This window comes from Vidua chalybeata, chromosome 3 (assembly GCF_026979565.1).
Source record: "Vidua chalybeata isolate OUT-0048 chromosome 3, bVidCha1 merged haplotype, whole genome shotgun sequence".
Lineage (NCBI taxonomy): Eukaryota > Metazoa > Chordata > Aves > Passeriformes > Viduidae > Vidua > Vidua chalybeata.
The window spans coordinates 68,861,129-68,879,058 of record NC_071532.1 but is presented as its reverse complement, the minus strand read 5'-3'; the positions used below and the strand labels follow the sequence as shown (position 1 = coordinate 68,879,058).

General features: G+C 36.8%; 1 protein-coding gene and 1 long non-coding RNA gene across 2 annotated transcripts in view; one reads left to right on the top strand and one right to left on the bottom strand.

Annotated features, from left to right (window-relative positions):
- AFG1L (AFG1 like ATPase) overlaps positions 1–17,930 on the top strand; it is a 64,698-nt gene that overhangs the window by 40,241 nt on the left and 6,527 nt on the right. Inside the window, exons 9-11 of the mRNA XM_053938313.1 lie at positions 3,100–3,170; positions 3,427–3,527; positions 16,257–16,397. Coding sequence (XP_053794288.1) covers positions 3,100–3,170; positions 3,427–3,527; positions 16,257–16,397 — 313 coding nt within the window. The remainder of the gene's footprint in view (positions 1–3,099; positions 3,171–3,426; positions 3,528–16,256; positions 16,398–17,930) is intronic.
- The window catches only part of LOC128785596 (uncharacterized), a 34,546-nt gene continuing 26,750 nt past the window's right edge, over positions 10,135–17,930 (bottom strand). Inside the window, exons 2-3 of the long non-coding RNA XR_008429945.1 lie at positions 14,370–14,838; positions 10,135–10,363 (exon numbers count right to left, since the gene is read on the bottom strand). This is a non-coding gene — a long non-coding RNA (uncharacterized LOC128785596). The remainder of the gene's footprint in view (positions 10,364–14,369; positions 14,839–17,930) is intronic.

Below are 17,930 nucleotides of genomic sequence, written 5' to 3'. Positions count from 1 at the left end.
TTGCACAATTCTCTTATAATAGAAGAACATTCTTATTGTATTTAAGTAATTAAGTATTTATAGAAATCCAATGACAAGGATTTATTTAATTTTGGGTGTTTCCAATGCTGTGGATTAAAAAACCCAACACCCTTCTGTTTTGACAGATTGTTTCTGTTTATCATGACAAAATTTCTTTAGCACTTTATATTTGCAAATAGATATATTTGTAAATATATTCACAGTTGTGTTTCTGCTTGCAGCATAAATCTGCCTAATAGGAACATTCTCTTTAATACTTTGAAACCTTTGCAATGCAAACATTTTTCTGTCTTGTATTTTCTCTTGTAATATTATTTAATCAGTGACAACCTGAACAAAGCAGACTACAATAGCTTAATATGAAATTTATAACAGTTGTATCTTTAAAATACTGATTTAAAAATCATGTTTCCATTAAGAAAGATGGGGTATTTTCATCACTGTGATGGGTGTTTGAAACTAAGTATGTCCATGCTACTTTTTAATGAAGTTAGATGTTGTAGCTGTTTGTCTGGAAGGAGGAATACTGCTTGGTAGAACTACAAGTGGTAACTCTTCCTGCTTTTGAAAGAAGTGACAGAATTTCATATATGGAAAACAGGTCCAGTGCAAGTTCTGTATCCTTAAACTGTGGCTATATGAACTTGAGAAACGTAGCTCTTGTTCTGTATTCTTGCCTGGCTGCACTTGCTCAGTGCTTTGTCACGCCTGCTCAGAAGTTCTTTTTGAAGCCACCACTGACACTCGTGTGTTGCTCATCATGGCCCTCGTTCTGAGCACTGCTGTCCTGCCTGCGGTGCCGCTCCCTGGGGCTGCTGCACTCTGGAACTCTGTTGGACACTTGTGGAGAGCACTTGCCACGTTGTTTTCACACTGTCCATACTCTGAAGAAAGGAAAAGGATGTTTGTAGTTTCTAGCAGGTAATAGGCTAAACATGGCCAGTGGTGTCTCAGAGAAGCAGCAGGAGTAGTACCCAGTCAAAATATTTCATTGTGCTCTGCTGTAAAACTTCTGATCAAGTGAATGGCAGAGATTGGCAATAATTCTGTCTTATGTTCTCTTACTGGAAAGATGTTGGTTGCCTTCAGAACTTGATGTGTAAATCATTAGGAAGCAGTGTGGAGGGGGGAATTAATAAAAACAACCCCATAGCTGCTAATGGAATTAGGTACTTATTTCTTTGTCCTTTCTTCTTCTAAGGGAATCTCATTCATTCTTCTATTCAATTCTATTCAAACTGGTTCATTGGATCTTTCAACCCTGTAGAACTAGCTAAGTATGTGGGGATTCCTTTTGTTTGGTTTGTTTTAAAATTAGGTACTGTGCACAGTATTTTGCTACAGATTTCTAAAATTTAATTAGCAGTCTTGTCCCCCAAAGAAAATGTTCTTGTTCAACACGTATATGTTCTTTTATTAATGGCTATAGTATCATTGTCACATTTTTTTAAGAATCCCCTTGATGCTTCATATGTTGTGTAGTCCTGTCTTCATTTAAAATATGTAACTGAGGGTTACTTAAAGCTGTTTCATACTCATCTGAGAGCAGGCAGTGTAACACCATTACAAGATGCCTGATCAAAGCAACTTCATCGATCTCAGTCTCAGGTGTCTATTTTCAAAACAAACTTTCTTGGCAATTAGGTACAAATTAGGTACCTTAGCATCATATTCACCTGTTTCTTCTGGTAGCCTTTCAGTTGAAATTTCTCTTACTGGTATGCATGCACATGCATATACTCTCTGAGATAGATACAGATATATAGATATATCTATATTAATACACACACGCACACACTCTTTACCACCTTTTATGGCCTTTTTTTTTTCTGGTGTTTTCTGTTCTTTTTCAATTTGTCATTTTGTCAGAGGAATGCATCACACCAATATCAATGTTGAGAAAAACTTCTAGAATTTTATGTAACCTCCTAGTCAGAAAAGGTTTTTAACATCTAAATGGCACTTGTATAAGTTCATGGGTTTTAAAATTCTTTTCCCAAATTTTTTTGTATCTACAAGGTTTGTCATCATTAAGCTTTAGCTAAAAAGTTACTTCAGTTCTCCTGTTAACATTTTTAAGGTGCTTAAGGCCTAATGAGAAGGAGAGTATTTGTTTAACAAGCTGATATTCATTTGTCAGTTAAGAGGATGCCTAGTATTGTGTGAAGCAGTGTGACTTCAGTGCATCAAGATCTATAAAATAAGATTTCACACCAAAAGAGTTTACACAAACTTCAGTGAAACATTATGTATCCTAGTTCTAGGTTGTTGTCTACCGTAACATTAATTTACTATTCTCAGCTAGAAATTTTATCTATCTGTCTTTATGAATAAAACATGGCAAGATTGGCTCTCTACCCTATTCAGTGATTAAAAAAAGAGTTCTCTGATTGGACTGATTTTTTTTAGTTCTTGTGGCCCAGAAGGTGAATGTAAACTTTACTTCAGCTATCAGCACAGATATTTTGCATTTCACCATCTGTGGTTGATCTTTTCCCAAGCAGTATTAGGAACAGAGGTTGGGAAACTGCTAAAACTGCTAATACAGAGATGATAGTGGTATTTTTAATTTCACAGTTTAATTTTGCAAATTGTTTGGTCAATATAATCGGTTGACTAGACACAGCACCCTCCCCCCCCCCAAAAAAAAAAATCTGTTTCAGCATTTAATTTCACAAAGTCCCCTCTCAGAAATTTCAAAGGATACTTCTTTAGGTGCTTGACTGCCTTGCCTTGCCTTGTCTATTTGCTCTTATTTTGCATGCAAGATAGAGCCAGAAGCCTTTTTTCTCATTGTGTACACATAGTGTTAATGGGTCTGCTCTGCCTGTATTGCCTCATTACTGGAAACAGCTCAAAACACAGAAGTCTTTCAGTGTATGCAAATAAGGCAGAATCATCTACCTGAGAGTTAATATTCTCTACTTTTAAGTGTATTCTAAATGTAATGTTTGTATTTAGAGCATAACATCCTGTTCTCTTTTTTTTATGGGCAAAAAGCTAAGCAGGCTCAGGCAGCTGTTTGATGTTGGCTTCAAGTGTTATTAATTTCATATTCTATTATTCTTTTCACTGTAGCACAAGTGAAGCTGATGTGGAGGCTGTCATGGATAAGTTGTTTGATGAGCTGGCTCAGAAACAAAATGATTGTACGTAAGTTAATTTCTCTTGAAAGAGAATACATTTAGAACACAATGCCCAATCTCCACTGACCAATTAATAAGTTCCATTGCTGTATATGGGTTGATGCCACACTCAAGTGGCAGTCATTGTATCAGCATTTTGTCTAATTTATGTGTTGAATCATGTGCTATTATTCATGAAGCTATGCATTTCCTATCTGTAAGAGATGAATTTTATAGTAATTATCCAGAGAAGATTGAGTCTTTGTTCATGTTCCCATAGTAACTAGACCAAGGATTCTAAAAGTGCAAGGCAGAGAGCTGAGGCTGAATAAAGCGTGTGGAACCATTGCAGACTTCACGTTTGAAGAGCTGTGCGACAGAGTGAGTACCCAGTCCAATCTAGATCAGTTAATGCTCAGGCTTTTCACAGTTTAAAAAAAAAATTCAAACCACACAAACTTGCTATTTTCCCAAGTTGCACTAAATTAAAAAGGCTTTTTTAAAAAAAACTTAATTAACAGAAATATTTTTAATTTAACAGGAAAAAACCCCTTTCTTCAAAAGAACCATACTAATTTTCTTTTTAATGATATAGTAAATTCACTCTTAGGTGTATCACAGATTATCTTAAAAAATCCTACTACAATATATGCCTGGCCTAACATCACTGCTGGTATATGAGTGGTGGCAACATATCAATAGGTAAATAGCAATCAAATGCTGTTTTTGTAATCTGGGGTTTCAGTTTGATACTCAAGCAAAGGAGCAGTGATCCTGGCACCACTAGTGTAACACTCTGTTCCATGCTTTGGTTTCAGCTGCATGTACAAGGAATGTTTAATCCCAGGCCTTCTCAAAATATGCCAGATTTTGCTAAATACCGGCACATTCTCTGCTTAAACATGTGAGATGTGAATCTTGAAAAGTTCTCTTTGTATTTGACCTCCAGTGGGTTGGAAGACAATTCCTCTGGAGCTGCACTGCACTTCAGTGATCTCTGTACTGATGTCTGAAGTTGCTGTTAAATGATCACAACCCTAAACTGGGCCAATAGCACTTCTGATTCAGGATGGTGACCAGTCTTTTGCTGATAACGTTATGCTTTCACTTCCTTGCAGCTACAGAGTTGATTACTATTTGGACAGAAATTTCACTGGTTGTGTTCCAGACTGCAGGTTTTAGAATGTTGGTTTTCAGACAAAACTAATAAGCCATTTGTAAGAGTGGAGGTGTGTCATGAGTAGAGTAACTTGCTTTTCACTAAAGGCTTTGAGACTTTATCTGCTTTGTGCCTCTTAAAGTATGGGAAGCTATACTGTCAGCAAATACTAATACAATTCTTTAGTCCAGTAAATGCCTTATGTACTTAAATGGGATAATAAGTTGCTTCTAAGTAGAAGTGCTCTGATTAGCTCACATGTCAGTGGTCTGAAGGTTCTCATCCTGTTCAAGAATTATTTGAGGTTCAGGTAATTCTTATATGGATCGCCCAGGACTTAGGAAATCTTGCTGTCTCAATTCAGATGCCTTCTGCAGATGTGTTATGGTAGTCTCTTACAGCAGAATCACATGCTTAAAAGTAAAACAACATGGCAGACAGTAAATGGTTTTCTTTTGACAACTTCCTCAGTTATCACTGATTTTTCTCTTCAGATCACTGATGTATCTTCATAAATATTACATCAGTATGTTGGTAAGGGGTATCAGTTTTCTCCCTTCATAGGCAGAAAAGTATAGTCATGAACTTCAGAATTGTCTGTTAAATTTAGATGAATTGCCAGAGTTGCCTCCACTGTGCTATTTTTTTCATTACTGTAAACTTTTGCAAATTATTCATAGCAATGATAGAAAATTTCACTCAGTATAAGCTGCATTTAGGACCTTGCCTGCCCCATTGCTCTGTTTGCCTGCCCTCCTGCTATTAAAATCTGCTAAAAGGAAAACTGCAAAAAAGGAAAAATGCAGCTGTCAACCCATTAAACCCTCTTCTTTTTTTTTCATGAATTCTTTTAAATTTTGATGGAAAAACTTAAACATGCAGTGTCTTTTTTAAACAGTCAGAGAGGGAAATTGCTCCCACTCATGTCACAGAAGATACAGGGAGGATCCAGAAGAGTGCACTGGTGGTTTATAGCAAAAAATTACCCAAAAATGAGGAGACATTCAACATGACAGGAAGTATAAAGTCTTTTATGTATATATTCCAGTAAGCTTGCTAATAGTGGGAGTGATTTGTGGAGGGATACAGCAGAAATCTGTAGGGGACATAGCAACAAGGTATTTTCTACTTCTTGTGAAGCCAAGTGGTAGATAGGTTGACAGGCATCATAAGTGCTGCTATTAAAAAAAGGAAAGTAGAAAGCTGAAAAAGATGTAATGAAAAGCAAGATTGACAGAAGAAAATACTGGAGGGGAATTTTTTGGATTTGTGTGGAGCAAATTTGCAGATTCCTTTGTGCAGGACAAGGGGACAAAATCCCATGGGAAGGGGGATTGTACGAAGGGACATGGGGCAGGAAATCTTCCTTGCTGGAGTCTGTTGCAGTCAGGGTGAAGCTTAATTGACAGCTCAAGCAAAACCTCCAGGTAGATAAATGAAATCTAAAGTTGGTGTTGTAGGAGCTCATTAAACTTGCACCAGAATTGAAAACAAGATTTGCAGTTGGTTTTGTAACAGTTTTAAGTTGTGGTGACAAGCATGATAAATGGGAAGTTCTCATTAATGTGGGAAAATGAGAGATAATTGCTATTATTGAAACCTTGTGGGACAATTAATAAAATGATAATACAGAATGGGTGCTTACAGCCTACTTAAAGACAGAGTGGCTAAAAGAGGTGGAGAACAGTGTGCAACATTGAAGGTACTGGTACCTGACTTAAAGTTAATTAGTACAAGGTTCTTGAGTACATATCAGTCTACTAATTAACAAACCCAGAAGGAAAGTACTCATAGGGATCTGTTGCAAATGGAACGTGAGGTGGGTTGCTCCTTGAGCACTTGGCTATAAGAAGCATATAAAGAGAATACACCGTGGCATGTTACTCTGTAGATGAAACACAGGAAAAGGTGAAATGTACTCAGCCAGAAAACAGAAAATTATAATTTTCTAGCATAAAATGTACTACATCCAGTACAAGGTCATTTGGTTGGTGCTTACAGTGATGAATTAATCTAGAATTTTGTGTTGTGTAGGAATAATCTTAATTTTCTAACATTTAGTGAAACCAGAAGTTATTCCATACAGTGAAGTTGCATATTTGAGTGTTCAGGAAGAGTAATTTTCAAAAGCAAAAGGGAGGTGTGACTAACTGGAAAGGGAAGTGTAAATAACAACAACAACAACAAAAAGAGCAACACAAACCCAAGAAGGACTCTGAGGAGGAAGATAGTAAAAGTATTTCCTCTGTCACTGTTGAGAGAGAATCAAATAATACAGAATGAATGGCAACTAGTTATGAAGTGGAGGAAAATTATAAAATAAAGGTCATGGGCAAATATGTCCAGTCAGATAAAAGACTTAAGTAAAATTGGAATTTTGATGTTTTATATTATCTGAATGTTACTGGCTTATTCTTAGCTGGAGATGGATGAACTTTTGATAACAATGTGGAAAAAGGAAAAGGTTTGGCAAAGAATAAGTGTTCTAGGTGAAGCAAAGTGAAATCATTTTACTAAAGGATAATGAAATAATTTTCGGTCTCTAAATAAAATAGCCTGCAAATACATTTTGTATCATTGGAATCCTGGAAAACTAGGCTGATATCTCTGACTAGCTTTTTATTTTTATGAATGTTAAAGTGCAAGAGAAATTCCACATCACTAGAAGAATGCTATATGTGTCAGTATTAAAAAACAAGTAAAATTCACACATGCTTATGATGATGGGTGGAACTGCAGGCTGTTGGTGAGATTTTAGTCCAGGAAGGGTAATGGAGAAGCTGATTCTGGATGCATAAAGTGGATGACTAAAGAATGGAAATGAAATTAATTCTCCAGGCTCCCTGACTTTATAGGAAGGGTTGAGTTTTGAAGATGTTGTTCTTATTAGGAAAGTGGCATCATGGAGTCTAAAGGAAGTATTTGTTAAATGGGCTGCTAAGTTAGTTAACTAACCTAAAAAGAAATATTGGTGAAGGTGTTTTGTTTCTACCATTTCTACTAAGCACATTTTTATACTAAGCCTGATGTAACAGGTTTTTTTTCCCCAGGAGTTTTGAATATAACATAAATGCCAATACAAACTTGCTGTAAATACAGAGTACTGTGTGTATGGGGGAGGAGCAATGAAGACAAGAATGCTGTGTGCAGTTTATTTCTTATCAGAACTGATATTTGGGGAAAGGGTTGGGGTTTTGGTTTTTTTGGGTTTTTGTTTTTTGGTTTTCTTTTTTTTTTTTTGAGAGTTTGTTTTGTTTTGTTGGGTTTTTGTTTTTTTTTTTTTGCATCTAAGCAGACACAGCCTCCTTTTACTATGTATTGGGTCAAAACTGGATGCCATTTTAGGACGAGGCTTTTGTGTTTGAGCTACATACTAGTTTTTAGGCTTAGCCATCTTTAAAATGCAGGAACTTGAAGTACCCCATCATCTTTCCTGGTTTTAAAGTGCCTAAAAGTAGGGATGTGAGGGAGTCAGGGTCCCTGCTGCCTGTTGGCAGCTCTCACCGCCCCTGCACATGCAGTGAACAAGTTCAGCAGCCAGGAGGGGAATGTGCCGAGTCCATGTTGAGGGAATAACCAGCTCTTATCCCCCTCATACTTCTGGGAGTAGGCAATACTTCTTAGTCTACAATCAATCTGTGCAGTCAATTCAGACTGAGTTTTTCCAAGGCTTATAACTTCCTTGGGTTTGAGGGGGGTTTCACAGGAAGTGTATAGGACATTTCCCTCATAGCAAGCAACCTTTCTGGTCTGCATCATGGAAGTACTTACAAGTTACAGTATTATCTTGGAGTTGCAGTAGTATTTTTTGAGTTTTCTGAAACTGTTGTATACTGCTGCTCATGTGAGTGTCAATAATCACTGCAGCGTGAGTGGACAACATTGTACTCAAAACGTGGTAATTGATTCCTTTTGCTATGCATTATCCTTAAGGGTTCCAGAAAAAAGAGTAAGTTTTGCAGAATCAACATGTGAAACGATAGATGCTTTTGTTGCGTCGGCAAAATAGCTTATCACTCAAGTGACTCTGCTTTCACTTCGTTGCTGCAATCTGTCTTCTAGTCTGGTCTTGGGTAACTGTTCCAGTGCATTCCAAGGGATAAATATCCAGACCTAAAAATCTGCATTTGCTGGTGTAGGATTAAGGAGATGTGTTTGAAATTTCTCAGGTAATTACGTAGTGATTTCTGTAACACAATATTTTGTATGAACAGCCTGTAAAACCTCTTCATTTTCACTGAAGTTTCCTTTAAAATAAAATCAAAATTCTGTTTTAAGGGGAAATATTGAAACATTTTCCACTTTGATATCATACAATTTCATGAGATGTCAGCTAATACATATAGATGAAAATAGCAAATCAGCAATTGATAACTTGATACTATTTGTAACATCTCCTAGTTTAAGTAGAATTTTCATAATAGCTGCTTTTTAATTAATACCTGGAGACCTTGGGAGTTAAGAGTTGATACCTTTCTGGTATTACAATATTTCATTCTTGTTTCATATGTTAGCATCAAACTTTTTCATGTCAAGAGTATAAAGAGTTATTTCTGGCTAAAATAATGCATCAGATACTGGTAATTACTGGTTGTCCATTAATGTTTATAAATATAAAATACAGAGAATATATTGTATGCAATGCTGATATGACATGCAGTTGATTTGCTAAGCTATTGTGTGCATCAGTTTGTAAATCCTGGTTTCCCAGTTGAGGATAATCCCAAGTTTTAGCTAACTTAGTTAATATCAAATTCATACACTGCTTTTCTTCTTTAGTAGCTATGTGAACATGTGAAAAACCAACAAAAAAACTGGATGAGAGGATACTTATCTATTTTGGTTGCTTTAAAGCAAAGGAGAAGCAGTTTTTCAGACCTGACACACCAGGCTTTATGTGGCAGAGTGGCATGTGGTGGTCTTTGTCATGGGCATGAAGCAGTTACCCAGTACTAGAATGGAGCCCTGTAAATGTGCTTCTCTAGTGTAATCAGACAGGAGGACTCTGCTTGGTTTTTATCAAAATAAAATGTAGCCACAGGAGGCTGGGACAGGCACCAGGCAGAATAGGGGCATACAGTTGCCGAATTTTAATGCTAACATTGACTTCCCCCATTTTTTGGGGCCTTAATTTCTTTCAATTTCTCCATCTATACAATGAGGGAAACACTACCAGTGGTGTTAGATTCTTGTAAAACATAATTAGTTAATTTGTTAATTGAGTTAAACGTGTGAATGAAAGATCACCAGATACCTTTAAAACTAAAATGTATATATGAACTTGATTTTTAAATCGCTGTATATGTATATACACTCAATTGTGCAAATACAAGTCTTACCCATTTTAGTGTGTTCACACATGAAGAACAGTGTTCATTACACCTTAGAAAAAATCACTCTCTGCCAGTTCCCTTTCTTCACTTCCCTTTTAAGGTTTTCCTTGAAAACTGGTAACAGTGACAGTTTGATCTGGTATAAATTACGCAGCCGAGAGCGTACCCTGTGTGGAATCTTGATGGAGCTGCGGGAGTCGGGAGGTGCAGAGCTGCTCTCGGCGCTCCCCTGCCTTGTGCGCAGCAGCTGCTGCCCTCTGCCGGGAGCGCCGGCTGCGCACCGCTCGAGCACGGCAGCCTGCTCCCCGCCGAGCTCAGCTGCTTTGGTCCATGGATCCTGTAGGCTTTCCACTAGCTAATCCAATATATCCTTTCATCCCACTGCCCAGGACCAATGAATGTAGTGTCTTAACATGATACTAACCATGAACAAACACACGTTAAAACTCTAAAAATAAATTTAATATCAGTATTTATGTTGTACAAGGTTTTTATTATTTATGTTGTACAAGGTTATTGGACTGTGAATTTTTTTCCATAGTAGTTATTCACTGTTTCTGAAATTGGCAAAATAGAATTTTTGTGCTGATTAACACAACAAATAAGTGGTGAACAGTTTCTATTAGGTTGTTGTTCCATTGCAATAGGCACACTGTACAAACCAGGAAGAAGATGTAGTTCTTAGCTTGAATAGCTTGCACTTCAAAGGAAAAGATGTAACTAAGCTTTAAAAAAAGAAAATAAAAGACCTCACCATTTTCAAATGCATCAAGCCATTTAAAAATGCAAGTGTCTGTTTTTGAATCAGCTGAACATCAGCCCTATGTGATGGTATAACTCAGCTTCATTTGTGGTTTAATGATTCTGAGTAATTTTGAGGGAACTATCTTCATTAAAAGCTGCTGAATGTATCCACAGTATAATTTGGTGTCATCTTTAGGATTGTAGGATTTTCAGCTATAGGTGTAAATACCATGGACAAGCACTATTTCCAGTAACCTTTTAGAATCATAGTTTTCCTTAGTTTGTGATCTTAGTTTTATTCCTAAGAGATTAGCTTTTGCAGCTTAAGCTCTAGAGTGAGAGTCTTTTAATAGCTACATTTGCTATAAGGATTTAATCAGGTTCTCTACCCCGCAAAAAGTTTTACCTTATCTTATTCATGTGCACTTTTTATAAACTAAACTCAAGAAACTTATTTCAGGTGGAAATATTGCAATACAGTTATATAGTTAGTCAAACCACCTTTCTGTTTTATATTTTATGTGTATCAGAGCTTAATTTTTAGAGAGCACTCCTTTCAATGAAAGCTGCATAAACCTTGAGAATTTAGATCCTATACTTTATAGACCAGGTAATACAAGCTTTTTGAAGATGATTGGTGTTTTAAGGGCTTGCCTTGTTAATTTAACTTTTTTGTTTCTTAAATTCTTGAATGTACTTCTCTCTCTTTTTCAAAGCTTTTTTGATCATGGTTTTGAAATCTTAACAGTAAGTGTAAATGTTTAAATAGACCTATATTTTTTAAGCCTTAACTATTTTTGGAGCCCATTTCATTGATACTGCTATACTTTGGAGTTGGAACTGGAAACTTAGCAGTGAGAGCTTTTAGAGCAGAAACATGCCTTTTCCATGCTTTCATTATTCAGCCAGCTTTGAGCATATTGTTTAAATAAATACATAAATAAATAAAAGAATGGTAAATTACAAGCATCTTCTTAAGCAGAAGAGCAACGATCTGAAACAGTGAAAAATACGACAAAAAAACTTCTGTTGTAAAATCAAGGAAAATTACTTCTTGGCAGGATTTTGTGGTGAGATAACCTGAGATAGCAAGGGGCTGTGCTTGGTAGAGAAAATATCTTTCACTCCAAGGTTTACAGATCTTAGATTCCTGCTCTCCTGGTTGGAATTAGATGATCTTTAAGGGATCTTGCAACCCAGACTGTTCTATGGTCTGTGATTTGCACTGCCATCAGTAGCTTTAAATTTTTTAACCAAGTTAGCTGTGCCCTACCTCTTCCCATTTTTATTTAAACTTTAGCATGCTGTGGCATCATGTATCATGCCTTGGGTTTTTCTGTTCCTTTCTTGGAATTATGATCTTCACATATTATCTCAGTGCTCTGTTTTATGAGCCTCACTAGTGATAGTGCTGTTCATTTGGAAACACAAAGCTTTTTTTCTTGTGTTTGTTTGTTTATACTTAATGATTAAATTGTAAATATTATCTGGTCTTAAACTGAGTGTTGTCTATTACAGTTACTGTCAATCACAAGTCTTCAGGATTGGCTGGAACTGGCCCTGGAATATCTTGCAACATCAACAAAAAATACATATTGAGATGACATATCCTTTTCTATCTTATTTAAACATTCTGTATTCTTCAGACAATCTCTTAAAGGTGATATCCCAGGCCACTGATGAGTCAACAAAGAAAACTATGTTTTATACTATAATTAAATGAACTATATAATAGAAACAGGAGATGACTAACTCTAAAACAGCCCACAGAGAGCTCCAAATAATAAACATCCTACTTGAACTGAGATGATGATAGCTGAAAATGCATTAAGTCGACGGAGAACCAAAACCAAATAAAAGTCAGAACTCAGTCAAGCAAGTTGAAGTGGAATAAACACTTTGTCAGGAGTGTAGCCCATGTTAGTGCTAATGTGTTTTGCATTAGTATGATGCCTGTAAAATACTGACTCTTGACATCAGAGCTAATGGCAAAAATCCACAACAGTTTTACAGTATATACACATGCAGGAACAATAACACCATAAGAAAGATTCTTACCTGTTAATGTTTTGAGGTTATTAAAATAATATTATAGCACATGAAAGAGCTGGTAACAAATGGTGACGGTCATTACCTAAATGTCTTATTGTTCTGCAGTTGAGTTTTGATCAATAGTCAGTGAAACAAAAGAGATCAGACAGCACCAGAAACACATACCAAATGAAGTTATTTTTACAATGTTATTCAGAGGATGAGATTAATCAGGCTAAACTTTTAGTAAGAGGATTACATATATATGTATCAGTATTAGGAGGATTTGTGGCTTCATTAGCAACTTCAGAGAAAGAAATACCTTCATGTATGCTGCTAACTAAAGTGACATACTTTCTGTGATTGGTTGAGATTCACAAAATAAATTTCAGCCCTGGAGGGTTATACAGAGGACAATGCTATGTGTCTAAAACCATGTGCCTCTAGTCTTGTAACCTAGTCTGAGGTGGTGTTGCTGGCAGTCGGGACCCAGACAGCGCTTGCTGCAAGGTGAGGGAAGAAGGGCCTGAAGGCAGTAAGGCAGTGCTGTGAAGCTAGGGGAGGGCTGTGGGCTGCTGGAATAGCAGAAATTTGCTCCTCAGTAGAGCTTCTGTATATGGACTGTACAGCCAGAGCCTCTAGCAGTGGTGCAATCTGGCCTTGAACCCATTTCCCCATCTCTGTTCCTGTGTGGCAGAGGTGGTACATTGGTGTTTGTGCCAGCCTCATGCCAGGTTTGGGGGGCAGCAGGCCAGTGTGAATGGGAGTTGAGGAGCTGTCAGGATGCCCCTGAATCATGGTCTCTTGCCTTTGGAGCATTTTGAGTTAGCTGGTGGGTTAGACCAGCTTTGAAGCAATTACAGGGAGCATGGAAACTGGGCCAATAGCAAGGACAGAGGGATACAAAAAAGGGCTCTAATCTGTCACCAGAGCATTTGCAAACTTGCTGGTGCTTCCTTCTTTTTACATTGAATAAGACAGAAGGAAATTACAGGACTTCCCAAGACAAGAATAAGTCATGTTAGGAACAAGATTAAAAGCTTTGTCTTTCATCTCCAGGACTGTCTCTAAACTCCAAAAGCGGGGAGTTTTGAGAACTCCTCTGTGTAAGGGATTACAGCTGATAACAGCTGAGCCATATGTAACAGGAGAATGGCTGACTTGGCATTTCAGTTGTGTCTCACTAGACTTGAGTCTTGTCAAGGAGGTACAAAATTTACTCTAATATAAAGTACTCATGCTGCTAGACTCAGATCTTTCTGAGTGTAAGATTTTGGAGTCTCCAAAGGCATATTTCTGCCAACATTCACAGAATATTATTACTTAGTTTTGGTGCAGGTGTTTCAGAAGTTCTTGTTAAAGCTTGAAATGTTCTGCCTTTTATGCCCTTAACTAGAAAAATTCTTTAATTGCTTGCTTTTTGCACTGCTGAAGTATATTGAATTCCTGTTTGATAAAGATGCATATTGTAACCTTCTATGAACCATGATTTTATGTCTATATGAAACGCAGTATAAGTATTACATCTTCCATTCTTCCCATTTGAAATGCATTAGCCTTATTTTTGTCTGATACCTGTTTCTTCCCTCTGACTACCTAGGTTTTTTAATTTCCTGTTTGGATATCTACCAAACAATGTACCTACCAAGTTCTTAGCTGTGTAGCTCATTAGTTGGGCACTTCAGTGTGTCCACTTTGCAAAAGTTTGTACGCTTTCATTTTTAGTTATATATTTATTTATTTTAGGAATCACCTTTTAATATCTGGTACTTTGAGATGAGGAGGGTGTATTGGTATGGTTTGTGTGAGAAAGTGTGTCACATTGGGTCAAGGCAGAATAATTCCTCAGGGTTTTGGCAGAAGACTGCTTGGGCTCTTCATGTGATAAAAGAATGAATCAGCATAGCAGTGATTTCTGTAATTTCTTACCTAAGGGGAGACAGGAGAAATTCTTACCTTTCTCGTGTACAATGAGATCACTGGTGTTCTCCCTCACAGGTACTCATCACACAGGCATACTTGATCTCCTCTGTGTTTAACAGTACTTCAGTCCTAAGTATGGAATAAAATTACCATTGCCAAAACTATTTGCTTATCACTAATCTTAACATCTCCAGCAGCATCCTGGTTGTGTTGCTTTTAGTGTTCCCATTGTTTTTCTTTTGCACTTGATACTCTGGCTGTCCAGATGTATTGCTTGTATCTGGTGGCAAGGTGTCCAGTTTGCTCTGTGTTGTTTCCATCCATCTGCTTTCTTGAACCTTTTCCTGCTTTCTTTCATCAGAACATTTTGAGTTCAGCTACTCTGATTTATCCAGATAGGATTTTGTTTTATCCAGAGGTGTTGTATAAAGCTTTGCTGGTGGCCCTCATGATGATGAGTTTTTGGTTTCCAATGACTAAGTCCATAGTAGTAACTAGGGGACTGAAATGGAGGGAGAAAATAAGCATTAAATATAATTCTAAGGGGAGAAGACAGCACATACTACTCTTAAACACTGCTCAAAAGAATTGAAAGGTTTTGTAATAATTCTTTTCCATAGATGCTACAGGGAAGTTGCATGCTTGGAATAGGGAAAGCAGGGTGATTCATGAGACTGCAAGTGGGAGAGCTGGTGGAGAGTGAGAGGTTTTAATAGCCACCTGGAAGGTTAGCTTATTCCCATTAATTTTCAGAAGAATTTTTGGAATACAGTCAGGGCTTCTCTCTCCTGTGCTTGTGTAAAGACCGTTTCTACAAGTTTTTTTATTCTAGCATCTAAACAAAACCCAAAGTCCTATTCATGAGCAGCTATTAATAATTGCTTAAAATAACACTTTGCAGAAGTGTTCTAGTTAAGAATGTGTGGCCTACAACAAATTAGTCTCACAATTTCAGTTAAAGAAAATATTTCATATTTACTGGTTTTAAGGTAATAGCAGTATTGCAGTGCTTTATAACAGTATTGTACGTAGTACTGCACGTGGTGCATGTGATTACCTGGGGGGTTGTGACCACGCAAAATGCTGCTGAACTTGTTCTCTGCAATAGCTGCAGACAAGATTCTCAAGTATTTGTACAAATAAAACTGATGAAATGAGTTCAGGAATACAAATTTTAATAGCTCATGATGAAGTACTGCCTGTGGTACTGATAGATCTTGCAGAAAAAAATACCTTCCATGTAATGAAAATGTAATTTTAGAGGAATGTACTTGAATGAGCTACTACTATTTGTTCATATTTTCTGTTGATGGCTTAGATACCGAAAGAGAAGCTAATGAGTTCTTCTTGAAGATTTTTATTTCATCATTACAGGAGAAGCCATGAACAATGGAACTGCTGCAAAATTGCATTTTTGTCTGTTTCCTCTTGTTTTCCATACTTAAAAAATAAGATATTTATTCAGTCTGGGTTAGTCCTGGGTGAACTATAAATGCAGGTCTACTTAGGATTTAGTAACTAGCCTATGAATTTGCATTTACAAATCTTGCTGCTGGAAAGCATCCTAGTAGCTATTCAAATTATTTATGCTTTAGGTTGAAATCACATGTCTTCTGTGAATTTTGGTTTATAGTGATTATTTCATTTGAGGTTGTCAGAGAGAGATCATAATGTTGTCTGAGTGCAGAAGAGCCACATTTTAAACTCTCACTGTTCATGTAAAGCCAGGAGTATGAACACCCACAGGTATCTATGTTCCTAAGGGCAATCGAGCGTTCCTCAAGTGAGATACAAAGGAATAAAAGTAAGAATATGATCAGGACTTTACAGCTTTCTTCTCTTACTGTAGTATGTCAAGATACAGTGTTTATGTGTCATTCTATCATGGATTTCCATTGCTTATGGTTTGTTTTGTTTCAGCCTCTTGGAGCCAGCGACTATTTGGAAATATCAAAGCATTTTGACACAGTGTTTGTTCGTGACATACCACTTCTTACAATAGCAAAAAGGACACAAATTCGTCGTTTCATTACTCTTATCGATACCTTTTATGAGCATAAGGTGAGAACCAAGCCTTTCCTATATGTATAGGAATAATATTGGGAGTCCTAAAACTGACTGTTACTATTGGTTTGAAATAAGGCTTTCTGTAGAAATGGTTTGGAAAACATAAGCAGTATGAAGTAGTGCTGCAAAGAAACATCATTACAGCTTTCCCCCCCCCCCCCAAAAAAAAAAGTGCCATTTCAATAAAGGCAAATAAACAGATTTTTTTTTTTTGGTTGTTTCTGTGACTATTAAGCATGAGCATAAATATAAGCCTGAGCTCATTTGCCTTTTTTGAATGGGGATGTTCTTTCCTAACCAGGAAAACAACAGAAGCCATGTCATTATTTTAATAATGAAAGATTGTGCTGCCAACTGTGCTGGAGTGAAATGGAGGTTTTTAGATTTTAATCTGTACGGGCAGTTGGTCAGGAATCAGTGCCTTTTTGATCAGGAAAGAGGAGTTAATAGCACAATTATATCATAAAGTTTAAAGGAAACAGTCAGTGTAGGCTTTAGATTAGATTGCAGAATTGCTCATGGAATAATAATGATATATCCACTTTGTGTGGATTTACAGAGATTTTCGATCTTGGAAGCAAAATCAGCATAACTAAAACAAAGGGAAGTTCCTGTTTAAGGTGATTTTTTTTTTAAGTGATGCAAGGTTTGAAACACTTTCTTATATGGGATTATATTTGCACACACTTAAACATTTATGCAGTTGGGAAGCTGAGGTTGGTTCTTAACAAGAATGTTCTTGGCATGGGTTGTTGATCAGAAAGGCCCCAGCTCAGCAAGGTGTTGAACTAACTCAGTGTATGAGTAGTCTCATTCAAATCAGCCAGATTCAAATCAGTGTCATTCAAATTAGCCAGATTCTTTATTCTTTATGGTTGGAAAGTGGACATTTGCTAAGACAATATGCTAATATTAAACTAATGTGTTAGAAATAGGGGGATGGTCTGCCCTGTGTTTGTGCTGTCAATATGAATTGCAAGCAGTCACTTTCTATTACTCCCTCCACAGGAAAAACAAAAGGTTATACTTCCATCAAAAGTAGTTTGGAAAAATAACTGAGTGTATTTGTGGATGCCTGTCCACAACACAAACATCTTGCCTGTATGCTCTCAACAAGAGTCTTCTTCTATAGTATTATTTCAGTCTGTCTTCATTGCAGCCCCCATCTCTCATTGCATGTTGTATCTCTTCCCAGCAGACATGAAAACAGCATAATTATTTTTACTAGCAAATAACTTATTAGAGTAGCACAGATGAAAGCAAGAAAGGCTTCACTCAGTTATCTGGGAAATTTGGAATTTAAGTATTCTTTAAATAGTGCCGTGTATCTACCCACTGAGAGGACTCTCACTATGGGTGAAAAATAAGCATTGCTTACTATACAGCTGTTATTTTAGAAAGTAAACTTTATGGTGAACTCATTACCTGTGTAGCAGATATTCTGAGTATTTGATAGCACAGTTCTTCTGTTCTTTGAGTAAAAGTTACATCCATTGTTATTGAGAAAAAGATCCTGTAATGTTAATA